This window comes from Varanus komodoensis, unplaced genomic scaffold (genome assembly GCF_004798865.1).
Source record: "Varanus komodoensis strain SLA01 unplaced genomic scaffold, ASM479886v1 scaffold27, whole genome shotgun sequence".
NCBI lineage: Eukaryota > Metazoa > Chordata > Lepidosauria > Squamata > Varanidae > Varanus > Varanus komodoensis.
Window position 1 is genome coordinate 7,145,984 of NW_025335701.1, and position 27,697 is coordinate 7,173,680.

Here is a 27,697-nt window from a genome sequence, read left to right on the forward strand (position 1 = left end):
CCGGGAGCCCTCCGTGAGAGAAATTAGGAGGGTGGCTACTCGGAGAAGGGCCTCTCCCGCCGATCTCAGGGGGCGACTGGGCAAATATGGACGTAAGCGCTCCTTCAGGTAACCAGGACCCAAGCCGTTTAGGGCTTTATAGGTCATCACCAACACCTTGAATTGGGCCCGGACTTCAATGGGAAGCCAGTGAAGCTGACGGAGGACTGGAGTCATGTGAACATAACGTCGGCCGCCCGACGCCCCACCCCGCCCGGGCACGCCTGCCACGTGTGCAGGGGCGTGGCAGGGCAGTCAGGTAGCGGCGGAATCGGCGGCGCGGCGCGGTCTTCGCGCGGTCTTCGGGCGCAGCGCGGTTCTCGGGCGCGGGCGCGGGCTCCTGCCAGGTGTTGTTCCTCATAGGCTGCAGCCTCACTCAACTCCACATGCTTTGGTCATGCCTCTCATATGGGCCTGTCCACAGTGCTGGTGCCTGTGTGGTCACCTGAGGTTCCAAGGTCAGGAAGTTGGCAAAGAGGGACAAAGTTGCCACTGGTGGAAGCTGCTAAATCAAAGGGCCACAAGTGACATTTGAGAACCTGCCACTTGGATTCGACATCGCAACCCCCATCAGTACTAACCATTCTTGAATCCGTCTCTGTGGTGATGAGCTAGGAACTGGTTTCTTTGATGTTAAGAGGAGGGATCCAGAATGCATCGTCACATGCCCATTCCCCTTCTTCAGCCTTGGGATTGCACTGTCAGGTGCCATCTCACCAGTTCAGGTGGAGCCAGCCTGCATCAAATCCAACTACCGTCAACACTACTTTTGCTGTCCTCTCTTGGACTGGGAGAGGTGCTTGGAATGGTCCATTGCTCTGACATACAGAGGATTCTACAAACTCTATCAGGATCAAGAAACCTTCAGTGATCCTCAGCACTTATGAGAACTCCATCACAAGCCTTATTTTGGAGGGTGGGAGCACCTACATGGAAACACTGCATTTGGATGCCTTCTTCACTACCACCTAGGTTCCCACTGCCAGCTGCTTGGTCTCAGCCCCTTTGGGAACCATCCCTGGACCATACCACCACCTCTTTCATAGCAGTGCAACAATCATCATCACTTGGCCCTGTATTCTCAGGACTAAGACTAGTCTCCACCATCTGGACTGGAGGATGATGCATATGATATGGCTTCATTATCATCACTGGCTCTGTGTCTCTAATCTCCTGAACCAGCTGTGGGAACCCAGAACCCAGCATCTCCATAAGAAAACTGGCCATCATCCAAATGCCCCCATCTCTAGGCCTGGACACAGTAAACAACAGAGAGAACAAGGGGCCCTGTATTTGACATGGTCTAAACAGAGATGTCAGTCCCAGTTGCTATACTGTTCCTGCCAACACTCCTGCAGATGGCACAGCAGTCATCAAGACTGCTCAGGGAAGGTCACACTGGGAACATTTCACACAGGTCAGCGGGGTGCGCTGCCACCCGGACGTGGTGGGGAGGTGCAGCTACTTGTCTTCTGCTGTGAGGCTCAAGGTAGCAAACCACTAGGCTACCATGGCCTGCTATCAGCTCTTTCTTTGGTTAAGATCCGTTTCCTCTGTGACCAGAGAGAGTTGGTCAGGGTTTTTCACACCTCTCCCACTAGCAGATTCATACAGCTAGTACCAAGCCAACTGCAGAGCAAAGGTGATGATTGGAACAGTGATATTGAGAAAGCGTGCATAACTTTTCTGTTCTGGTCTATGATAGGAGGGCTGTTCCTGGATTGAAGATCTGTCATTCAATGGGGATGGGCTCTTCAGTGCAAAGATGGATGAGCAGGTGGACTTGGTTCAGAAAGTGAGGGCAACCACCCAGATGATGGGACTTAACCATCCACTATTGTTGAGACCATACCATCCTCTACATGGTTCCGTCCCAGTCAGCCTTGCCTATCTACCACTGGCACAAACAGACCACGCAGCTTGACAGCTGCCTGAGGGTGCATGGATACTACCTCTAGATACCAGGAGTTCAGGTGTTCTGATGTGGACAGGCACCATTTATGACTGACTCCTTGGACTTGCCCCTCTTTGCGCACTTCAGCCTCTGGCCAACACCTTTCTTCTTTCCTGTTTGGGGAACAATAACACTGGACCCCTGGGTTCTATTTATTGAAGCACAGGGATACCAGATTGAGTTTGATGCCCTCTCGCCTCTCGGAATTGCAAGGCAGCTCCATCTACAACTTTAATTACAGAAGTAGGCTCTTTGCTTTTGAAGGGGACTATGCAACAGGAAATCACCCCTGGCTGTTCTTTAGAAGGATAAATACTGAAGCTGAAGCTCAAATACTTTGGCTATCTAATGAGAAGGAACTACTCACTGGAGAAGACCCTGATGCTGGGAATGATTGAAGGCAAAAGGAGGAGGGGATGGCAGAGGTTGAGGTGGCCGGATGGATTCACTGGAGAGGTGGGTGTGAGGTTGGGTTTATTCCGAGGGATGGTGGAGGATAGGAGAACCTGCAGGAATGTTGTCCATGGGCTCATGAAGAGTCAGAAATGACATTGCGACTGAACAACAACAGTAGAATAGGTCCCTCCTTTCCAATTCAAAGATGGCTTCTACTCCAGATATTTTATGGTACTGGAGTTCGGAGCTTTGACCAGTCCTGGATGCCAGAGACACCAACGCCTTCGTCACACCAAAGAAATTCTGTATCGTCATGCTGCAGAATGTTCTGCCTTTCTTGGAAGAAGATGATTGTCGCCCCTCCATCGATTTAAAGGGCACATCATTCCACATTTCCATAGAGACCTTGAACAAGCATTTCGTCTTTTTCCAGAGGGGAGGAGAGGCTTTTCAGTTTTGTTATTAGGACTGCCCATAGCCCCAAGGGTCTTCATGAAGTGCATGACAGTAGTCTGTGCCCACATATGCCTATGAGGTCCAGGTTTACCCCTACCTGGCCAACTGATGTGGCACCATTTAAGTGAGACCCACTGTGTTCTATCAAGACTACCTGCATTTTATTCACTGAGTTGGAGCTGTGTATAAACTTAGGAAAATCCTGTCTTTCCCCCATGAAGACCTTTCTCATCAGACCACAGAAAAATTTTGCAAATGTCTCCCACATGCCACTTTATGAACTCTCAAGTGAAATTTGAGATGGGTTTGTTTAAGCATTAGCTTTCTTCTTGCTACCATTCCATAAGGCTTTGTGGAGCATCTGAGTAGTAGTTGTGCCCTGGATGTGTTTTTCCATCTCAGTTCTTTCAGAGTTAACACTGGCCTCTTGGTTGCTTCTTTGACCAATGCCATCCTTACCCAGTCACTGAGTTTTGGTAGGTGGTCTTCTCTACAGAGCCATGTTCTTTCTGCTTGTACACTAAATAACCCAATCCTGATTGTGGTGCTTCTTCACAACTTTATCCTGGAGTTGGTCTTTGTCTTCATTTGTCTTCTTTGTTTATATATGCCCTCCAACAAAATCTGAGACTTTCCAGGAACAGTTGAATTTAATCTGAGATAACATGGCACTGGAATTGCATGCAGGTAGACTCCATCAACTACTTACGCTACATCTGTGACTTCTGGAGGCTGATGATTATACCAGAAGATATTTAGACATGTCATAGCAAAGCGGGTAAATGCTTATGTGAACAACAAATGCCAGTTTGCTTGCTTGTTTGTTTTTGTGACACAATAAAAATACTTTGCAGCTTCATGGTTTTGAGTGTCTTGTGTACATCAAGTGGTAACAGTGCCAATTAAATCCATTTCAGTTCCAGGTAGTAGCACAACAAAATGTGGAAAAGTCAAAGTGGGATGAATACTTTTACAAAGCTGTGTTATGTTGAATCTGACTAATTGTCCCTCCAGCCTCATACTGTCTATTTAGGTGGAAGCTCTTCATGATATTTCTTCATACCCTTTCAGCTGGAGCTGCCAAAGGCTGAACCTGCATCTTTTCACATTTAAAGTATATGCTCTGCCACAGAACTGTGGATGCTTCTTTCTAGTATGTGCAGACTGGAAAGAAGTGGTCGCCCACCCCCTCCAGATATATTTCAGGCCATTAACTGTAACTTGCATGTTGCTGGAATGCAATCCTTGTGATAGGTAGTTTTGCCGCATGAATGCTGCTGCTAAACATTTCCCGTTTTCCTGCTTCCAGCATCAGCCTTAGAGAACTAAAGACGGTGCTTCCATCAGTGAACTTTAAAGTGAGCAGTGTAAAGTTCCTGAAAGATAAGTTTGCAGTAAGTATGAGTTGACTGTTTTCAAATCTTGGATGTGCATAGATAACATCTTCCTCTTATCAACTGTCACAGCTGTCGTCATGCTTGTTGCATGCATGAATACACTGAAAAATAAAAATTGGCATGTCATTGCGGCGATAAAGGTTTTCCCCTCCACTGGTATTTGGTGCTGGTTACTTTTTCCAGACTAGCTGCCCTTCATCTTTCTGGATAATGAATCCCGGTGGGGACCTGTGAAAAGGGTGGCCCGCTCTTTGGACTAGCAGGGCTAAGAATGCCCATCCTTGAAGCACAGGCTTTCCTCCCTTTGAGACCCTTGTGGTGGCAAAGGAGCGGCCCTGCCTTTGGTGCAAAAAGGATTTCCAGGGAGAGGATGTGATTGCAGGGATACAGACCCCAGGAGGTGTGTCTCAAGTCCAATTTCCTCCCCTGACTGATGTGTCCAGTGGGCAGCACCTAGTGTCTGTGCACTGTTCTCACTACCTGAAGATATTTCCCATTTGTATGAGGGAAATAAGACATGAAGGCTTTTCACCCCCTGTCAGTTTGAGAATACTGGTGCAGAGCCAGACTTAGAGACAACTTCCTGCCCTGAACAGGCTGTGTCCCCAGTATTTTCATGCAGTTTGTATATCTGTGCTGGACTGAGACACAGGAGAGCTGGGATCTGGTCCCCACCCAGCCATGAAACCCCCGGGTGACTTTGGTCCAGTGACTGGCTCTCAGCATAACCTACCTCACAGAGTTGGTATTGTGAAGATAAGATGGAGAAGAGGAGAGCTTTGGAAGCCACCTTGGGTTCCCTGCAAGAAGAAAGATGGGATATAAGTGCAATGCATGATAATGGTGTCTTTGGAGATTGAGCTATGGAGCTCAAGAGCTTTTAGTCCCATTGTTGCTTTTGTACTTTTAAAGCTTCTGTTTACCACTCCTCTTCAAATGTTTGATTTTAGTACACTGCACAATGTTAATTGTTTTTACATTTTTGGGGGGGGGGTTATTTTACCTAAAGAACCAAGTGCAATTTTGGAGAAGCTCTTGGAGGTCTTATTCCAGTAGTGGGTAGGGCTGAAGCCAAAAGGGGTGAAGTCAGACACACCAAATAAACAAATAAATCAGAATATTGTAGCTTGAAGCTTCTACAATCAGTAACTAAGCCATAGGAAAGTTACTTCAACTTTGCTGAATGAAGAAAAACAGTGTGCTAAGCTGGAAAACAAGCAAATAATCAGTATTAAGGGGAAATGGAGGACCTTGAAGAATGAGATTGCGATTCCAGAAGGTTTAGGGTTAGGTAACCTTGTAGGCCTGAAGTTCTCCACCCCACCTATAGATTATCTGTCAGTTCAAGCAATACTTTACACAAGCGATACTTTACATTTCCCTGACCCATTGACCTTCATTTGCTCCATACTTAATATATTCAGACTGTGGAGCCTTAACTAAGATCAAGGGTAACACTTTTCAGAGTTTATCAACTTTTTGAGTTGAGCAGAAAAATGTTCAGCTCAAGAAAATGAGACTGAAAAAGCCAGGTAACTAAATACAGCATTGAGACTGGATTGGCTTCCTGTAATCTGAATGCATTATGGTTTGCCGTTTAACTTGTATAGAAGTATCTAAAGTATCATATTAATAATTAAGGATTTTAGATATTTTAAGATCTGATCACAGTCACATTTTCTTTTTTATTTTCCTTCTTTTTTCTTCCTTTCCTCCTCTTCTTTAGTTTTTGAAAGTGGTTGTTATGCTGTGCTTATTACTTAATGTTTTAATTACTGCTTTATTGTATCATTATATTACCATTTTAACCTTGGTAAGCCGTCCTGAGGTGTGTTTCGCAATGGATGGGGTAAAAACGTTTTAAATAAATAAATATCTCATATAGTTCATATTTTCTTTGTTCTTCATATAGGTAATTAGGTCAGTTAAATGAGTGTACATCTTATTGCTGAGTTATTTGTGTATTCATTGCTTGTGGAGAAAATCAAACTGCCTATTGTTTGCTTTTTTTAAAACAGGAAATAAACGCTGTTAAAGAAGAGCTTAGCTTTGAGCAATTTCATCTGTTCTACAAGAAAATTATGTTTGAGCAACAGAAATTGGTAACTGTTTCACTCCTATTGCATATAAATGAGGAAAAATTACTTTTTCTTAGTCCATAAATCTGTCTGTTTTAACATGAGCAGTGGTTTGTTAGAATGCAAACCTTCCATTCTCCTTTGTTCACCTTAGATTCTTTCTTGTAGTTTTATTGATTCAGAAGTTTAGGGGTCATAATATCATAGAATAGTGGACTTGGAAGGGGACAATAAGGCCCTTGGGTCCAAACCTGGAACTGGAGGACAGCCCACAGAGGAAGAATTACAGGAGAACCTTGTGCAACGGAGCAAGAGGCAAGAAGTCAGTTGAGCAAAAAGAAAAGAAGAGCAGACTTGGTGGAGAGTCCTTGTGGTGTAGGACTGAAACCCATGTGTGTTGTGATGAGCTATGGACTTACCCAGGTATGCCTTGGATTAGACAAAATACGAGTACTGACAGGTGGCACAAAGTGCAGGAATGAAATCAGGAAAGTCAAAACTGAGGATGAGCTAAGGCTAGCAAGGGACCATAAAAGCAGCAACAAAAAAGTTTATTTCAGGTATGCTCACAGTAGAAGACAGATAAAAGCAATGGTGGTTCAGTTTTCAGTGAGGAGGGCAAGTTGATAACAGATGACAAAGGCAGGTGAAAGTGTTCAATTTCTACTTTGGCTCAGTCTTCTCCCAAAAGCGGGTCTGTGACTCCCTAAAAGAAATGAGAGCTTGAGGCTAATAAACACATGGCCAAAAAAACACCTAATTTCATTGAGTGAATTCAAATCTTCAGGGCCTGATTAACTGCATCCTTGCTTAATAAAGCAACTGGCAGAAGAACTCTCAGAACCACTGTCTGTTGTCTTGGAGAAATCATGGAGGACAGGTGGAGTGCCTGATGACTGGAGGAGGGCTAATGTCCTTCTCTTTAAAAATGGCAGAAAGGGGGATCCTGGGAACTAGACCAGTGGATCTGACATCAGTTCCTGGGAAAATTCTGGAACAGATAAGAGAGGTAATAGATGGTGATCATTATAAGTAGACTGTAAGCATCTTGAAGATGGTGCAGTAATTACTAGAAACTTGCATGGATTTATCAAGAACAAGTCTTGTCAGACTAATCTCATCTCATGTTTTGATAGGGTAACTTCCTATGTGGACTTGTGGGAATGCTGTAAATATAATCTATCATGTCTTCAGCAAAGACTTTGCCCAAGTGCCCCATGGCATTCTGATCAACAAACTAATTAGACTAGGTGAAATAATTATCTGGTGGATCCACAGTTGATTACAGAATCAGACTCAAAGAGTGCTTATTAATGGTGCCTGTTCAAACTGGGGACAGGTAAGTGGGGTACCGCAAGGTTCAGTTCTGAGGCCAGTGTTCTTCAATATTTCTGTTAATGGTTTGGATGAGGAGGTTCAGGGAATGGTGATCTAACTTGTGGATGATACAAAACAGAGTGGGATAGCTAATTTCCCTGGAAGACAGAAACAGCATTCAGAATAATCCTTATAAGTTGGAGTATAAGCTGAAAACAACAGAATTAAATTTAATAGGGATAAATCCCAAGTTCTACACGTAGGAAAAGAGAACCTAATGCACAGTTCCAATATGTGGGGTACTTTGCTTAGCAATAATAACAGTAGGAAAGATCTTGGAATTGTTGCAGATCACATGGCTGGCATCATGCATTCTTTTTTACAGCAGTAATTATTCTGTAGTAAGTTACATGCTGTGTCATCTTTTCCCTCACAGATTCTCGATGAATTCAAGAAGGATTCCACTGTGTTTTTTTTAGGGTAAGAAGTCTGCTATTGCATATGAAACTTGGGATGCCATGTTTTGGAAACTGCAGTTTGCATATATATCAGTCAGTAAGACAAGTTAATAGAGTGCATGTAACAGTATCCAACTTGTTCATATTGTGCCTTACTCAGCCAGAATTCTTGATATAAAGTGATGTGTGAGTTATGTTTTTATTATGTAATTAATATATAGTTGAATGAATTTTATCAGCAGTCTGCAAGTGAAAATTGTATCCAGTGTAAAGTTTGATTTTGATTGTATCTATAGAGCTTTTGTGGAAGAAGTTAGTATTCTTTGTCTTTGTCAAAGACTAAACAATGGCCACAAGTACAATTCACAGCCAGAAACTTTTTTTCTTTGTAAATCCTAGCCAAAGGATTAAAGTAACTAGGATTAGTGTTAAACTTAAAGAGTTGAACTGCTCAGTGAATGCTGAAATGGAAAAAGGGCGAATTTTGCATAGGGATTCCCCCTCCAAACGAATCATTCTGCCTGCTTTCTTATCCTTCGCCCCAGAACCAAGAATGACTTGAAAAAGGAAAGGGATACAAAAGAAGGTCAATTGCTAGTGTTTCTTATTTTAAATAAAAATGTCATTCTTAAGCCCTTTCCCAAGATGATGTTATATTTTGGTGTCTTCTAAGGAGCTCCATTAGTTACTTCCTTACACTCACGCCTACTTAGCCAAACTTTCTACAGCTTGAAGACAGCACATGGTAGTCAGACTTTGCTTTCATAGGGTGCCTTTTCCCCCATATACCAATCTTGGTATTGTGATGGTGTATTTGTATGCTTCTGTGTCAGCTTCACTGATGACATGTAATAATGGTTCTTATCCATGCTTCCTTTGTTGCAGAAACACAGACCGTCCAGATGCTTCAGCGGTGCATTTGCATGACTTTCAGAGATTTTTGATACATGAACAACAGGTGAGATATTCCTATTACAGTTTTGAGAGCTGCCCTGGAGCTTCAGCCCTGGGGTGCTGTGTGAACGTGATGATAACAAAGCAGAACTCCAGCAAGGCTCAGGAAGGTATGCATGAGAGAGTGATGTAATGTGGATTTGATCCAGAAAAGCACGAGCAGAGTACTGCCGGTTCACTGTCTTTTCTGCTTTCTTCCTGGTGCAGTCCTTGTGTCTCCTAGGGGTTGGGAGATGCTACGGAATGGTCTTCCCCAGCCTACAGCCCTCCAGCTGTGTGGACTGCAGCTTCCATAATTCCATCCACTAGGGTTGATGGCTGAGTTATGGGAACTGAGGTCCTGGATAGTGTCAGATTTCAGAATATATTTATTTATATTGCGATTTATATCCTGCCTTTTTCCTACAAAGGGCTCAAGGCAGCTTACATTTCCTCCTCCATCTTATCCCCACAACGACAACCCTGTGAGGTAGGTTGGGCTGAGAGTCTGTGACTGGCCCAAAGTCACCCAGTTGGCTCCATGGCTGAGCGGGGACTAGAACCCAGATCCTCGTCTGAGTCCCAGTCCCATGCTCTTAACCACTACGCCACACTGGTTCTCCATTCTAGAATACTGCTCTAGAATGATAAGGATGTGACAAAAGAAGGTGCTACTGGAGGGAAGAACTGGCAGAAATTAGGGGTGCCCAATTACTCAATGCATGAATAAGACTGTTTTCCATTTAAATAATGGATTCCTTGGATCTTGCCCAGTCTTGGTAATTTTGTCTGAAGAATGCTTCCCCAGACTTGCATACAAAAGAAATGATGAAAGCATGGACTCTTTAGTAGTTGTTTCTATGCATTTTATAGAAAACATTATTTGATGCCCATTTCAGAATATATTATCAATGTGCCTAGGATTAATTGATAGGCTACTATCGTACATTAACCATATATTTAAAAGATACTGCTGAATGTTAGGTTATACGTATATCTGATTTAATATGTTTGCTGTGGTCCCATGAATTTCCCTGTATGAAGTTAATGTTTCCTTCCCTATCACTCTTTCTTGAAATACTCTTATTACCTCAGAGTGAAATAATTTTACTTCAAGTCACTTAATTTCTTCATAATTGGAAAGCAGAGTTAGTTGGTTCTTTGAGCTAAGTTTCATATTGTATTGTGTTAACTTAAATATAAATCCACTTCACATTGTAGATGGCCATATGTGAGGGCAGTGTTGACATGCCCAGGGTCAAAGGTGCTTTGAAAGATATTTTACTGCAGCCAGTTGCTTGCCATGTATAAGCAAATTGGGTATAAATGGAAAAGCAGATTGCCATTAATTCGGATAACCAGTTGATGTAAACATTTTCTAAACTACTCTAAATATGTGGATGTACCTGTTTTGTCTATGTATTTTAAATGAATTCATTGGTTGAATCACTAGAATAATTATGGGACTATACCGCTAACTCTAGTGGAAAGTAAACTTGTTTTTGTAAAATATTTTCAATTATATCAACTATGGAGATGAATATTTGTGAGCTTGAAGTACAGCTGTACATTTTTGGCATTTCAGGAATCTTGGGCACAGGATCTTAATAAAGTAAGAGAATGGATGTCTAAATTTATTGATGACACTATGAGAGAAACTGATGAACCATTTCTCTATGTTGATGAGGTAAAATAATGTTGCTTTCTTATACTGTATTTTTTGCAACATTTCTTTCATAAGACGAGTACCGAGGGCTGATTAGTCTAGTATCCTGTTTTTGTCAGTGGCAAACCAAATCTGTTTGGAAAACCCACGAGTAGTTCACAAAGGCAGCAGCTCTTTCCCACTGTTGTTGCTCTGCAGCTTGTATTTGGAGACTCCATAATCCTGAAGTACTATCTTTTATGATGTGCAGCCCTTAATAGGCTTATCCCCGCGCCCCCCCCCCCCGATGTAAGTTGTGACTACGTCAAGAATCCACAACCCTGGGTTGACAAGAGCTGAGCAGGACTGTCACGGATAGGACATTTTTGGGGGCTTTTGTTCATAGGGTTGCTGTAAATTAGAGATGACTTGATGATGCGTAATGACAACAGCAAGAAGTTACGGCTTTTGCCTCATCTCTTTGCAATCTATAATATTTTTTATGATAAGTTTTATTCAAAATTATAATCCTAAAAACAAAGAAACTAAAAACAACATCAATCATCAAAAACATCAGGCCTGCTGGGTCAGCCTCTACATTTTTTTTTCCCATTTATGATAACTTGGAAACATATTTAAATCTATGCAAAGTCCCATTTCTCTAGCCAATAATAAAAAAAGTCCCAAGTTTGATAGAAATTTTGCAATCTATAATTTAACTCTTCCACTCTTAAAGAGTTTTTGGAGTGGCTGACCATTCTGGTTTAACAATTTAAAGCAACAGTCATCTCATTAAAGCAATAAAGCCAACAGAGCATTGCAGAGTACAGAACCCGTACCAGTAAGATAAAATCAGAACTTCTAATTAGCCTGCACAAGTAAAAGGTGGTTAGATGAAAGGAAGGACATATGAAAGTTACACAGTAGAGGTAATGTTGGTAGCTGTAGTGTGTCATGCAGAGATTAAGAAAACCTCTCTTCCCTTTTCTGTGAAAATGAGAACAGCAGCAAATCCCTGAACAAAAAAGGAAAATGTTGAGGTTGCCAGTAGTGGGAGACTGATAGTTTAGTTGATTTTCTATCCCTCGTTCTGTTATGATTCTTGTTGAGAAGAACAGGTTTCCTCATGATTAAATTGGATTTACATTTTTTTCTTTCTCTTCTTTTTGTATGTGTCAGTTCCTTACTTACCTTTTTTCAAAAGAAAACAGTATCTGGGATGACAAATATGATTCAGTTGACCCTCAGGACATGAATAACCCTTTGTCCCATTACTGGATTTCTTCTTCACATAATACGTAAGTTGGTTAAAAAACAAAATGAAAAAAGGCTTGATTGTCATCCTTGATGATGTGGAAAACTGTATTATATCTTTGTTTGTTTTGTGGCCTAGATACCTCACAGGAGACCAGCTTCGTAGTGAATCTTCTGCAGAAGCTTATATTAGATGCCTTCGAATGGGATGCCGTTGCATTGAGTGTGAGTACCCCTTTTGAATGCACAGTGAAGTCCAGATGGTGAGAATTTGAAGTATACCTATTAGGTGACAGTGGTCCTATTGAAAGAAAATTCTAGAATCATTCTGTTCTTATTTGGTATATCTTCTCATTTTTCCTGGTAACCTCAACTAACTAGGGACTTAAGTACAGGCAGTCCCTGGGTTATGAATGAGTTCTGTTCCTGAGAAAACGTAAATTTGTCTTGAAGTCAAATTTGCATGTATGTTGAATCATGTGTAGTCAGCCCTCCAATTTGTGTGGGTTAGGAGACAAGAAGGAATATTTCTCCCCATCCTCCCACCCAAACTTACCAGTGCCTTCCTTGCAATAAGGCAGTGCCAGAGAGATTTCCCTCTCTGGATGGACAGGGCAGGAAGGCATGCCTTGGAGGCCTCCCTCTCTACCCTTTTGCTTTTTCTCTCTCTGTGGTGATGCTTTGGAGGCCTTCCTTTTCTCCCCTTTCGCTTCCTATCTCCCTATGGTGGTGATGATGATTTTCTGCAGTATATATTTTTTTAATTAATAGGTTTTATGGCAGTTTGTTCATAAGTATGCATTGCTTATAACTGAGACATTTGTAACTTGAGGGCTGCTTGTATTTATAGTAACCACGTGTAGCTGAGAATGTTTACAAGTCCTTGTATTATCATCTAATATACCAGGAAAGGGTCTGGCCAGTTAGGAACTATGCAGAAACAAGGGTTCAAGTACAACTGTAAAAAATAAACCAAATAATCAAGGAGACAACTACAGCAACTGGTATTCCATTTCTGGAACTACCAAGCTTTCTTATTCAAATAGGAGAGCCCTCCTTTCCCTTTTCAAATAAAAGGAATAAAAACGCCACATCTGTATGCATACTCACTATCAAGATGTCTTTCTAGTACACAGAAATAGGTGAGAATCAATCATAATTTCTCTTTAAAGATATGTAACATCTGCTTCCTTAATGTCTGAAGAACTGTATTTCCTTCTAAACTTCCTGGTCCATAAGTGTGTCTGCTTGTAATACTTCATTTTTGCCACTCATGTAATTCGAATCAAACACCCTGAAGTGCTGGAAACAGACTATCAATACTTGAATATTGCATTCTCTGTTTTCTTTATTACATATGCCAGTGGATTGCTGGGATGGTCCTGATGGGAAGCCCATCATTTATCATGGATGGACACGGACAACAAAAATTAAATTTGATGATGTTGTGCAGGCAATCAAGGAACATGCGTTTGTTACATCTGAGTACGTATTCATTCTTTTTTAAAAGGAAAATGGTTTTTGTAAGACGAAAGAACAATTTTGTGCTTGATTTACTGCTCTAAAGACAGAGATGTCATCTTCCTTAACCATATTCCCTTCTTTGTTTTTAAAACCTCCAGACATGTCAAGGGGCTAAGGAATTATATTATTTATTATTCCAGGTTAGGCGGTATTGATTTTCCCCACAAATCCTGGTGCTGAATTCAATATGAGCCAAAGGCTGTCCTGGTGTGAGTGCTGATTTGCTAAAAGTGCCTCATGTACTGGATGTAATATTGGGTCAGCAGCTGATGAAAAGGTTCATGGCTTTGAAAATGGAGTTTTGAATAGAGGGCCAGTTGAAAGACTGTGGTGACTGTCGCGGGCCGGTGAGGTGGGGGTGCCTGGGGGAGCGGGCCGGTGAGGTGCCGTCTGGCATGTGCAGCGGCGGCTCGCTTGCTCAGACATTTCCCAGCAAGTCCAAAACCCTCTCCGAGCGAGCGAGCGAGCCACCACCACCCCTGCGCGTGCTGCGAGGCAGCAGCGAGCATGCGTGTACGGGAGGCAGGCGGCGACTTGCTCACTCACTCGGAGATCATCTCCAAGCAGCGGCTCACTCGCTCAGAGACAGCCACCACCTCCCCGCCCGTGCACGGGGAACGGCGGCGCTGGCCGGGTGGAAGGCCATGGCGGGCCAGATCCGTCCCAAGGGCCGTAGTTTGAGGACCCGTGATATTTTTCATCTTAAACTGACCAGTTCCCAGATACACACCTCCTAGATCTCCCCTTTCCTTAACAGAAAGGCTAAAGTATTTCTGTCTTTTCAAAGAAGAGAGGTGTTTACAATAATGCTTGCTGGCAGGTTGTCTTTCATGTCATTATAAACTGGGGACTAGAAATTAAGTCCTATGAGGAAAGACTGAAGGAACTGCATGTGTTTAGTCCTGAGAAGTGAAGACTAAAAGGGGATATGTAGCACTTTTCAAGTACCTAAAGGGTTGCCACACAAAAGGAATAGACAAACTGTTCTTATCATCCAAGACTGTAAGATACAAAATTACAGGCTTAAGTTACCGGGAGACATATTTCTTGAACATTAAGACGACAGCAAAACTGGTAATCTAGGCAGGTAGCTGTAGGTACTTAAGCAGAAGCTGGACAATGTACTCCTCCTACTTGTCGCACAGCACTTCTGCACTGAGGAAGGGGATGGACTGACTGGAGGGCCTTAAACCTTCCTTTTCAATTCTGTAATTAGAACTCTTTGACACCCATGGAGTAGATTCAGGACAAACAAAACAAAGACCTTCTTCCTACAATATGCAACTACTTTATAGAATACATTGTCAGAGGGTGTGCTGCTAGCTTCTGTCTTAGGAAGCTGTAAAGAAGAGTGAGACAAATTTGTGAAAGACGGTTCTGTCATAGGGCTGTTTTGTAGGTTAATATTGTGAAAATGAACTTACCCCAGGTTCACATGCATCCCTCCCTGGACTGGGGGCTTTAGCCTCTGTTTTAGATTAACTGCAGCTTGCCTGGTTATCTGAACTCTATTATAATTTTGGGAGTTAATCTTAAACTATGACCCCAGGCTTTGATATGGCTCATTCTTCTAAATGTACCATAGTTTGTCATTATGGCTTAATTTGTCTTTTAATCGCGAGGATATATGGAGCCTCCATGGTCAGAGGCAGTGTGCCTGCTTTCAGGGGGGACAGGTGGCATCATGATAGTCCGCCGCTTCCTTTTCTCTGTGTGAGCTTCCCAGAGGCACTAGACTGGTCACTCTGGGAAGAAGGGTGCTGGAGTAGATGGACCTCTTGCCTGTTTCAGCCTTGCTCTTGTCACCATCTGTGCTTTCTTTTCTGCAGGTACCCCGTGATTTTGTCAATTGAGGAGCACTGCAGTGTGGAGCAGCAGCGATATATTGCCAAAGTGTTCAGAGAGGTCTTTGGGGATCAGCTTCTAATGAAGCCCATCGAAGCTAGTGCTGATCAGCTGCCATCACCAACTCAGCTGAAAGAAAAGTTCATCATCAAGGCAAGTTTAGTTTGGTGAAGAAAATCACCAAACTATTGGTATTGGGAATTCTGGTGTCTCTTGTCTTATTGGGGTAGTTCTGATAGCAGGTTCTTGCACTTTTGGCTAGGATCCGTAACTGCACTCCTGCAGTCTGCCAGGAGTCACCATCCAGAGTTGAGGAAGTGTCCTGTAGAGTGGTAATATTTCACAGTTTGCCTTGATTCCTGTAGCCTTAAACTTGATGAAGACAGAAGGTAGCTTTTCAGCCAGGACACTTCTTAGAAGGCGGAGTTCCCTTTTGCATGAACACCTAATTAGGAATGTGTGAAGAACATGTTTGGGGGTGGAAATGTGTTGGGCTCAGCTCTCTGAACTCCAGTCCACTTGCACTGGCCCCGAGACCGAATTCATGGCAAGTGCACCTAGTGTTTGTGGGGCCTTGCCCGCAAATAGAGCCCCACACACTGTACACGCGGTGCCCCTTTCCTGTGCCTGCTGCCGCTGGCAGCAGTGAACAGAGAAGAGGACTGGTTCTCAGGGATGGGGGTTGGCACTCCTGCTCCCAGGCCCCTTTCCTCCACATGCCACTACGACTGGCAGCAGCAAGTGTGGGGAGGTTTGGCTGCTGCGAATGGCAGCTGGCACGCCAGTCCACAGCATCCCTTTCCCCTACGTGCTGCCAGCACCACCGCCGGCAGCAGTGACTGAGGAAGAAGGTTGGTTGCTGGGAAAGGAGGCTGGTGGGCCAGCTCACAACTCTCCTTTCCTGCTTCCTGCAGCCGCTTCTGATGTGGAAGGTTGCTGGTTGCCCACTTGGTGCTCCAGGAGCATCCATGGACTTCCTCTTGGCTTGGCTCACTTTGCAAGACAGGGCTAATGTTGGCAGACATGTATTACTCTTTAACAAATCCAGGAAGAGCAGAGCTGCAAAGGAAGCTTGCCTTTTGAATGTCTACATTGAAGCTTGAGTTGCTTTGTCTGCATAAACACAGGAGCTGTTCATTAAGCACTTTTTGCACATTGTACAGATACCCAGCTAGAGTGCCTGTATTTCAAGGACCTTCCATCCTGGGGGACCACAGCAGCCCGAAATTGGCCACAGCAAACGCACCATTTCCTGTAATGTTTTAGGGGAGAGGTCTTGATCCAGAAATACATTTTGTGAAGCTTTGTTAGGCATCATATGTTTTTAACTGCAGCCAGTGTGGGTCGGGAATTTATTTATGTTATATTTTATATTGTAAGCCGTCCTGAGGCTTTTTTGCAAATAGGATGGCATATAAATTTTTAAATAAATAAATAAATAATTTTATATCCCTTCCATCAGTACTGTCCAGGGTGGGCTGAAGATAAGTCTTACAATTGTAGGCAAGTTCTGACAAAAACAAAACCTACAAGTATCACCATACCTTAGCCCCATCTGCAGCCTAAACTTGCCTAGGAATGCACCTTAAAACAATGTTAACGATGATAACGTCAGTCCAATAAAGATATATGAGCAAAGATAAAACAATTTAAACAGTATTTAATTATTTTCATAAAAAGGTAGGATATAGTAAAAGTATGTATTTGTATCTTACACAAATATTACAATTAATATCAAGATCAAAAATTTTCACCAAAAATCAGTAGTTGCTATCTCTTCTAGACTCAGTTAAATTAATTAGTACTTAATTGAAACTCATAGAACAATTATTCTAATTTATAATTCTTAATGCTAACTTACTTTCCATTCCTTTTAAATTAATTTTAAACAGCATAGCAATTGTATTAAAATTATAACTGATAGTCATACATGCTCTATTTTGTTATTAATAAAATAATTTATCATTGAATTCTTCAGCCAGTCTTTTATTTATATAACTAGCTAGTTTTGTCATTACTGCATATTCAGCTAGCTTATTTTTCTAGCTTTCTTTAATTGGGCAGTCTTCTGCTTTCCATTTTGATGTAGTCACAACTCTAGCTGCTGCCCCATTTAAACAGTATTTGAAAAGCCCTGGATCAGTAACAGGCTGTCTTGGGGAAGAACCTTTTCTCTGGTCTTCACCTGCCTAACTTTAAAGGTAAAGGGCCCCAGATCCTGGAGGAATATCTGTGAGTGTGTTCATGTGTGACCAGGTGGCCCTTCAGATACAGTCACAACCTAAGATGAATAGAGCTTTAGACAGCAGCGGGCAAGATACCGGCCCAAACATCTGGAGGACTGAAACTCCCATGAATCCTAATGATCATAGCCTGTGGTGAGGGATAACAGGAATGGCAAGCCAAAACATCTGTAGGGGCACAAGCTATACACCTACATAATAAAGGTGCACACCTTTGAATTGTGATCAGGAATAGGTCACCATCTAGCCAAGGTGGTTTTAAAAACTGGTGATTGTCCACCAGCAGTATTTTGAAACAAAGTTTCTCAGACGTTTTTAATTGTTGAATAGCTATGACAGGCAAAGAACTGAGGCAAGCAGGGGGCAGTGTTTTCCATGCCAGATTCAACAACTATTCATGAGGCTACCTTTCTGTTACTGCTGCTAATGCTATTTACACTGGTTTCCTGAGATGTGGTTGACAGAGGGGAAAACAGATTGCCTGAAACACCCTCTGTGCAAAGGACCACACCTTTTTGTGTCTTGTTCTGTCAATGGAAAGGCAGTATCTATCTAAATTTATTTAAATATTTTTTACCTTCTTTTCATTATAAATTAACCCCAAACTGGGATACAAGCAGTGGAACACAGTAAAGTAATACACTGTTGATTTTCTTTTTTAGAAGAACATAAACAGGGAGAACAATAACAAGTAAAAGATTACATGATACTAGCATGAGAAAAAAGGAGAAATTCAGTCACAACCCGGGCAAACAAATAAGTCTTTAGAATGTCAGAGTTGGTGCTGCCTATACAGTGGTACCTCGGCTCACGAACGCCTTGGTTCACGAACAAATCGGGTCACGAACACATTTCTGAAAAATTTTGACTTGGGTCACGAACACCACTTTGGGTGGCTACCAAGATCACAGCCATCTCCCCTCTTCCCCCAAGTGGGGAGAAGGCGACGATACCAGTTGCTTTCGTGCAGGGAAGGGGTGCCTGATCAGAGGTGCACTGCTGCAGGAAAGATGGGAGCGGCAAAGCAGAGCCTCAGGGGAGATGTCCGAGATTCCGCTTGTCTTTCCCTGCATGAACGGAACTGCGATTGCAGCCATCTCCCCACCCCCAGCGCACCGTTTGCGCCCATCTCTCCCTCCCCCAGTGTGCCCGCAATCATACCTGTCTCCCCCCCCCACCCCCTAGTGTGCCGGGATGACGGGCGCCTGCAGGGATGACAGGTGCGATCTCGGTCGTGCTGGGGGGGGGGCAGGGAGATGGCCACGCTTGTGCTTGGGGCAGGAGGGGGGATGGCCGCGGTCTTTGTTGTTGTCACTTTACTTCACATTTTTCTGATTTAAAAAATGGTTACAGAACGGATTAACCTCATTTACATTGAACCTTATGGGGAAATTTAACTTGGCTCACAACCATTTTGGGTTATGATCAGAGTCCTGGAACGGATTAAGTTCGTGATCCGAGGTACCGCTGTATATTGAGTGGAAACACATTTCATAGTCTGGAAATCTGTATCAGAGCCCTCCTTCAGATTGCTCTATATTGAATTCTGGCAAATTTGGCACCATCAAGAGAGCATCTCCACTCATTCTTAAAATTTGGGAACTGTATTAAGGGAGAAAATTCTTCATGAAGTAACTGGGTAAAGCAGCAAGGAATGCAGTTGTGTAGCTCCTATGGAATATGGTATGCAGCCAGATGAATATTTTTCTGATTGGGTAACTCCCCTCATGGACTGTAAGAATACTGTAGACATAATATACCTTCACTTCAGCAAAGTGTCCCATGATACCCTGATTAGCAGATTAGCTAAAAATGGGCCAGATGGAACAACTATCAAGTGGGCCCATTGTTGGCTACAGAATTGGACTCTAATGCTGTCAATGGCACCTTCTCTAACTGGGGAAAGGGAACAAGTGGGGTGCTACAGACTTTAGTCCAAAGCCCGGTGTACGTCAACATTTTAATTAATGATTTGGATGAGGAAGTGTAGGCAATGTTTACCACAGTGGCAGATGACACAAAATTGGCTTTGGTAAGTAATACCCTAGAAGGGAGAAACAAAATTCAAAGTGATCTTGAGAAGTTGGGACTCTGGATTGAAAACAGAATGAAATTTAAGAGGGACGACTGCCAAGTTCTCCCTCTAGGAAAAACAAATCAAATGCATAATTACAAGATGTGTGAAACTTGGTTCAGCAAGTGAGAAGGATCTTGGAATTGTTGTGGATCACAAGCTGAATTTTCATCAGTGATTTAGCAATTTAGCAAATGCTATTTTGAGCTGCATTAACAGAAATATCACTACAAACCACACAAGATACTAGTTCCTTCCCATTTAACACTGCTTATGCATAATCTTGAATACTGCATCTAGTTCTGGGCACCCCAGTTTAAGGAAGAGGCAAGCAAACTTAAAAAGGTCCTGCGCTGAGCAGGGGGCTAGACTTGGCATCTTATTGGCATCTTCCAGCTCTATGATTCTATTTTATTATTTAAAACTTTTCTAGAACATCCCTTACCGAAGTCTTGGGACGGTTTAACAATACAAAATATAAAATAAAACACAGCATCCTAAAAATTCAACTGACGATAAAACCACAATTAAAACAATCAGATCTTAAAACATTGGGAAAATAAAAAGGTAGGGTATTTGTTTTACAAAATAGCTGGGGTTGGTATATTTTACAAAATTCCAATTCTGAGTGGCATAAAACTCTGTTGTCAAACTTTTTCAGTCATATGATGGGTGGATATTTTGGAGCAGATACTTAATGATATTAAGGTGGTGAGGTTTCCAAGACAAAGCAGAAAGGGATAAGTGTGGTCTTTGTGGGGGTGGGGTGTGAAACAGGTCTTAAAGTTTCCTTCATCTTTGGCATGATTACTATGTTACATATTTTCCTGCTATCCCTATCTTTCTGGCTAGTATTTCTTGGGGTATGGTGTCTGGCAACTTGGAGGCTTTTCAAAAAGCCTCCCTTTTCTGAATTATCCCAGATCATTTCAGGTGGTCAGAATTATGTGCAGGTTAAAATACTGTTGAAGGAGATTAGTTCACTTGCTTTTAGATGATGCCTACACATCAAAGCACACAGCATCTTTGTTCTGTATTTTTATTGCATTTGTAGTGCAACTTTCATGTTAAATCTTCTCAAATTGTTTTCAACCTGAGCATACGCAATTATATGATGAAACAAAAGAGGAAAGCAGATAAAGTTCAAAGCACGCACTGTTTAGAACTGTAGTCCTATGCACACCTATCTAGGAATAAGCCCCACTGAACACAAGGATGAAGACCTGAATAGAAATGCACTGTGTCACTCTGCATTTGGGCATTGTGTATGACAGCATAAGTAGAAGAGTGCTCCAGCCCTGCTCCACTCCATTTTGGTATCTCTCACCCTCCGTCGAAGGCCAGAAGACTAAGCATGTTCTGTTTTCCGTGGAGAGCCTCCTTAGGCACCAGAGGTTCCCCAGTTTGGGCTGTCCTTCACTGTTCCACTGAACTTTACAGCTTTGCCCTGTGGTGTCACAATTTCAGATCAGAAGTTGTTTATTTTCAGAGGTAAATGAAGTGAGAGAACAAGGGGAGCCAGTTGTTGGATGGGACATGGTGCACAAGATTTCACCCAGTGTCTGCTGTAACCGTCATACAGGGCATGCTTTTATCCTGTCAAGGCAGACAGAGGTTCAACAAAGAGACACTGGAGAAATTACCTGAAATGTTCCATTTTTCAGAACTGCTTTATTCATTTTATACTAGCATAAAAAGTTGGGCCCCAAAGGTGATGTAGATGTGAACACAGAAGAAAAGAAAGAGGAGAAAAAGCAACAAGGAGAACTCTACATGTGGGACACCATAGATCAGGTAAAGATTGTTTCTCTTCCACTGTTTCATACAATGATGCCTAAATAGTTGAAATTAATCCTAAAGAACTTGTTCTTCAGAGGAAAGAGATACTATGTGAATGTAATCGTCTTTTTTTCTATTCTGTTCATAGTATAAACTTCCAGTTGCTTTTGTTATATTGTAATTATTCCTTTGCATTCTAGAGATGGACTCGTCATTACTGTGCTGTAGCCAATGAAAAACTTTCATTCAGTGATGATATAGAGCAGAATGCTGATGAAGAGTCATCCAAGGTAGTAGAACTTTAGTAACAGTATGGTTTTATGGTGTTTAAAGGGACCTTTTTGTGCTTCCTCTAGTAAAGCCTGTGAGGAAAAGTCTGGTTTTTAATCAGTAAAATCCAACAGTTGATGCCTCTGGTAACATACAAGATGAAATCACGTGCACAAGGATCTTGGAGATTACTTGCAATCCTTGGTTCTAGCAGAGGAATTGCAACCCATGGTACCTTCTTTCATTCGGATTTTTCCCTACTAGGAATAAGTCACTGGTCACTGCTGGAATTTGGTGGCATATCTCTGTGGAGGTTTAGAATGGACAAATTTAGCTTGCTTGAAAGATCAATTCATCTATTCTAAGCCTCTCTCATGATAAACCACAAATTTGGACAAAACCTTTCTTCTTTTTTGGGGAAGTGTTGGGGTGGAAGTGCAGCCTGTAGAGGGAGCTGGAAGTTCCTGAAGTTGTCCACCTGCAGGTATGAAGTCTGAAATTATAAAAAACAGTAGAGGATGTCTGGTGACACTTACACTTAAACCAAGAATCTGTAAAGAGATAACCTTTTCCCTGGTTCTTATTTTACATAGAAAAATGCTTCATTTGATCACGATCAAGCATTAGGATATTATTAACCTAGAGTTCAGTGTGTTGGTATTTAATTGGAATTGATGCATTTAATTTATTTTAAAAAATTATTTACCATCATTCATTAAAAATCTTGTTTATTTATTTAAAACATTTTTATGCTGCCCCCATCACAACAAAGCCTTGGGGCAGCTCACAACAGAAACAAAATACATAAATAACAATATAACAATAAAAAATTATTTAAAAACCCCCGGTGCATCTCGGCTAAAAATTTAAAATCCTATAAATACAAATAATTTAGCAATTAAAATAAGTTTTAAATAAAAAGGTCTTAGCTTGGTGCCGAAAAACAAATAACGACGGCGCCAGGTGGACCTCTCTGGGGAGCGCATTCCATAGATGGGGCGCCACCGCAGAGAAGGCCCTCCTCCGGGTACTCACCCTCCTAATATCATTCACAGAGGATTCCCGGAGGAGGGCATCTGTTGCTGATCTCAAGGAGCGGGAGGGCTTATGATCGTTTACACAAAAAAAATCCATGTTAAAGGAGTTCAGTTGGCTCCGACTGCCTAGTGAGTGCAGGCTGATGTGAGATTTGGACAAGGAACTTCCTGGTTTACAACTCAGCCTCTTAACCACTACCCTTCGCTGGCTACAAGTTTTGTGTTGTGCTGTAGTGTGTATTGCCTCCCTTAAAGTGACTGCTGCATCCATTTTAAGACACACGATCAGCAGCGATACGTGGTGCCCAGCAGGTTTGGTCTGTTTCTCTTGGCCATGCCCTTTCCTCTTCCCCAGACAACTGGGGTACGCCTCCTTCAGAAAGACACGTGATGGTCTCCCACAAACACTGTGAAGGCCCAGCTCAGTACTGGCTTCTTAGAGGAATGGCTGATGGAAAAATGTGGCATCATTCCTTTCGATATTCCAGGAAATGCAACGCACAGAGCTGCACTGTGGTGAGAAATGGTTCCATGGAAAAATGAAAGAAGGGAGAAACACCGCTGAGAGGTTGCTCCAGGAGTATTGCGCTGAAATGGGTGGCAAGGATGGAACATTCCTAGTGAGAGAGAGTGAAGCTTTCCCTAAGGACTACACACTTTCATTCTGGTAACAGAGCGTTCAATATCCTCAACGACACAAAAGCCTTTAGTTGCATTTTTGTAATTGTGCGGGTTGTGTTCTTAGAAAGGAAACCATTTAAGGCATTGAAGGAGTTTACGTTCAGAAATAAATGAATGAGGGAGTAGTCTTACCCATATTTAGACAGAAGAAGGTTCTGCAACTTCACACATGCCTTACCAAAGCTGCCTTGGATGCCGCACGCGAAGGAAAAAGGCAGGATTATAATACAGTGTAGTAATATAATTACTAATAATGTTAAAAATGAAAGTAACAGTCAAGCAATTCCCACATGGTCGCAGTGAGACCAAATTGAATGTGACTCCATCTGGTTTAATATCATTTATAGTGCACACCCAAACAATGTTTTAATCCCTACCCCCATCTGTCTAAGCACACTCTTTTACAAGTGAAAAAAAAATGCCATCACTTAGATGTTGCGACTTAGTTATGAATTTAGCAAAACCAAATTTGTTGTTAAGCATAGGCTGTTTTTTGTAAGGATTCTGGCTTTAAAAAGATCAGTTTACATTTTGCATACTTGATCTAAACAGGTGAAAATAAAGTCTGCAAAAGTTTGGCAGGTGCTTTTAAAATAAGGTTGGTTTTGTTGCCTTGAATCTTGATGTTTTTATTTTGTTTTTAATCCACCAGTATTATTTACTTAATAGTTTTTCATATTTGATATACATTGTGGCTAGTATAAATATTTTTTTACATTTTAACCTGCTAATCTAATCTCTTTCATTGTGTTTCATGTGCAGTGTTACAATGGTTTGTGGCTAAAGTAAATTAAAAGACCACAATGCTAATTTGTATCACAATTTTTTCTCCTAACCATGGTGAGAGTGCACCATGAGCTCCAGCATTCCTCCTCTTTCCCCTCTGTCATGTGAATCTGCCCTTGCTCATTTTGACTTTGCCTAACTGGTGTGTAGCATTAAGTCTGTTTCGAAACTAATCTACTGGCCTCATAACCAGGGTTTGCAAATCCACTTCAAATGTTGGATTCAAACTTAAGTGTGGCATTAACATGAATACTAAAAATGCAGTATTAACCATGCATCTGTTAGAGTTGTATTTTCATATGACTTTAGTGACTTGCCAAAACCTATAAAAGCAAGTGAACTTTATACCATGACTTATTTTGACTGGTGTTTTCTGTCTTAAACCCTGTGTGGATTGCAGCCAAAATCCTTGGCTATAATAATGAAAATTCTGTCACACTTTTACATACGTGTCAGTATGCTGTAAATTCTTGATCTAGTCCTACAAATGTGGGCAGCCTGAGTTTTTTAAAGTCATCCTTCCCACCTCTGCAATTCACAGGCTGAATAACCAAGAAAAAATGGAAAAGTATATGAATGTGGTTTTAGAAAAATAACTGGTGCATTATTTTCCATGTTTTTAGGAGATCTGGTAGAGTCCAGCACTGCCGTATCCGTTCTTCAACGGATGGAGATACTGTAAAGTATTACTTGACAGACAACCTCACCTTTGATAGCATCTGCGATCTAGTCCAGCATTATAAAGAAGCACACTTGCGCTGTGCAGAGTTTGAACTGCGGTTGACTGATCCTGTGCCTAACCCCAAGCCTCATGAATCAGAGAAGTATGTTCAGCCAAAAGGAAATTCTAGGGTGGAGTAAAATGCTATTTTAATACTGAAGTTTTCTTTTTGTCACAACTACTGTGAATTATGGGGCACTTGTTCTAAAAGAACAACAACAAACCTAGCCTGACCAACCATAATTTCAGCAATTATGTATTGAGCATGCATTTTGGCTTTAGAAGTCTAGAAAGGTATTGTTTTCACCCTGTTGGAAAACCAAGAGTTTTCAAAGAGCAGTTCAAGGTAGAAAGGGGATGGGATGCTCTTACTCTGCATCCCTTTGCTGCTTTCACTGGCTTTAAAGTACACCTTGGTGGGTTTTTGAAATTGCTTGCTGCAGCTTGGAATAGTAATTGGAGGCTGCCATTCAAGTAGCACAAGAGATTTTTCTTTTACCATAGGAAAGCCTGCTCATTTTTCTGTAGGTTTTTGTTGTACAATAAAAAGTAAAAATTACATTGCAGGCGAGTTCTTTCTTTGCTCAAGTTCTTAACGTTTGTTTCCTTCTTCATGTACTTAGATGTTAGGCTATGCTAAAGTAACTGAGTTAAATCTTCAGATATGAGGGCTAACCTTCCATCCATCCATCCATCTGGATGCTCCTCCAGAGCAAGATAAGATTACGCCTCTCCTATCTTCCTCTTGTTCGAGGGGTTGAGAGAGCAGATTTTCTCCTTTCTGCAGCAGTTCAATTAATTTTTCATAGCTGGAGGAGACTCTAACAGTGATGGCTGCTCAGGGCATAGCGGAGAGGGGCAGACAAGACTGGCATGTAATTCACTGTTCCTCATATTTTTCAAGGCCAAACTGGACTCCAAAAGTGGTATTAATCTAATTCCAAGCTTGCTTGTATCATGTATAAAATAAAACCGAGGGCTAAATGGCATACTGTGTTAAGTGTGTGACATTTAGCTAAGCCTAACTTTAAAAAAACATCTAAGTACATGAGGCCATGATCTTGATTGAGTCCTCTGTGTGTGGATACCCATTGCCTCCCTCCCCACACAAAAAAAGTCCTTGCCCTAGTGTAGGAGTTAGCAAAAGAAAGGAAAACCCATGGAAGCTTTTCTGTTTCTCCTTCCTGTGTGATGGGTAGGCAAATGTAGGAAAAGAAGCATCTGGATAGGGAAGCTTAACCCACATAAGGAGTTTCCTATCCAGGTTAAAATTGTGTGTGGTTACAGTAAGGTAAAAAAACCCCAAATGTTGAAGCATGGATTTTCTGAACCCACACTCCCTCACAGTTTATCTCTAGGCAGTCTGCTGTGAGACAGTGGACTGGGGCAGTGCATGTCACAGGGAGCTTCCCCACCCAAGCCCCTCTTTGCTTTAAAAATCGAATTGACTTTATATGTAATTGGCATAGACCTGGCTCTGCCATTCTCATATCTGATTTGGCTATCTAGTCAGTAGCAGTCCTAGAAGGAACCAACTGTAAATTGCCCTCTTAAAATCGGGGTGTAGGGTGGTGTGGTTTGGGATTCTCTCTACCCCCCCCCCCCACCTTAGCAATATGTTCCCACTGTGTATGGCAGTGTTAGTCATGAGGATGTCCCTGTCCTTCCAATCGCATATGTGCTTTTCTACCAACCATCTCACTTTTATTTAGCATCTGGTTTATTATAACAATAACAACATTATTGTTGTTGGATTTATGCCATGTGAGAGTGAGAAATGCTAATCCAGTCAACATTTAGAATTAACTCATTTATTTTGGGTGACGGTGAAAGTAAATGCAGGATTTAGCAACTAATGTCTGAAAATGCAATATTATCACCACTGCTTCACTTAGTGGGATCAGATCAAGTTCTGTGTCCACTTCTCTTTGTTTTTTTGTAGGTGGTACTACAGTAACCTGAGCCGAGGAGAAGCAGAAGATATGCTGATGCGAATTCCCAGGGATGGAGCCTTTTTGATAAGAAAGAGAGAGGAACCTGATTCCTATGCCATGACTTTTAGGTGAGAGGCAACCTTTTATTGCCCTAGCATGACTCAGCACACAGGGCGACCTGATAATTTCTAGGTGTTGGGACCCTGCAGGGCCAGACCAGGCAAACCAGAGGTGAGTACACAGTTCACATCAGGCAAAAGTTCTGGAAGATCAGAGGAGCTGGGAGTCGGTAAATGGTCAAGGCCCATCAGATGGCAAAGTTTCAAGAAGCAGGAGTCCAGGGAAAGTGGTATGAGGCAGCTGGGGGTCTCTCCCCATGGAGAGGATCAAAGCCTGAAGCAACAGGTATGCAAGGCCAGATCACCTGGTCAGGCTGGTCTGATGAGCTGCACCCCCATCAGTCCCTTTCCCTGACCATTATCTGTTCTGTGCTGTAGAAGACCAAAAAGTCAGGCTAATAGCTCCCTCTGCCTGACCGTGCTCAGAGGCTCCAAGGCCCTGCTGTTAGATACCCTCATTCAGTCCTCCTGGAACCTGATGCTAGGAAATGAAATGGGAATGTGCTGCCTTTACAGCTGCACTGCTTCCCTCCCTTTCCTACTTGTCAAGTGAGAGTTTTAAAAAGTTGTAAAAGAACAAGGAGCATCATACCAGTCATGACAAAAACATAGTCTGTGGAAGATTCCTTGTAGGCTGAAACCATGGGGTTTGGACAATTCATTTCCAGAACTGTTTCAGTTGTGAAATGTGATTTTGGATAAGCACTTAGAAACATAGAAACAGAGCGAGTCAGAAGGGGTCTCCTGGGCCATCTAG

The 27,697-nt window shown here is 42.2% G+C and overlaps 1 protein-coding gene across 1 annotated transcript in view; it reads left to right on the plus strand.

Moving 5' to 3' along the window:
- PLCG2 (phospholipase C gamma 2) overlaps positions 1-27,697 on the plus strand; it is a 78,976-nt gene that overhangs the window by 27,389 nt on the left and 23,890 nt on the right. The window contains exons 5-18 of the mRNA XM_044433903.1: positions 4,155-4,239; positions 6,261-6,344; positions 8,074-8,117; positions 8,981-9,053; positions 10,614-10,715; positions 11,853-11,971; positions 12,067-12,152; positions 13,292-13,412; positions 15,281-15,449; positions 21,303-21,407; positions 21,593-21,682; positions 23,188-23,366; positions 24,790-24,990; positions 26,830-26,949. Of these exons, the coding sequence (XP_044289838.1) occupies positions 4,155-4,239; positions 6,261-6,344; positions 8,074-8,117; positions 8,981-9,053; positions 10,614-10,715; positions 11,853-11,971; positions 12,067-12,152; positions 13,292-13,412; positions 15,281-15,449; positions 21,303-21,407; positions 21,593-21,682; positions 23,188-23,366; positions 24,790-24,990; positions 26,830-26,949 (1,578 nt within the window). The remainder of the gene's footprint in view (positions 1-4,154; positions 4,240-6,260; positions 6,345-8,073; positions 8,118-8,980; positions 9,054-10,613; positions 10,716-11,852; positions 11,972-12,066; positions 12,153-13,291; positions 13,413-15,280; positions 15,450-21,302; positions 21,408-21,592; positions 21,683-23,187; positions 23,367-24,789; positions 24,991-26,829; positions 26,950-27,697) is intronic.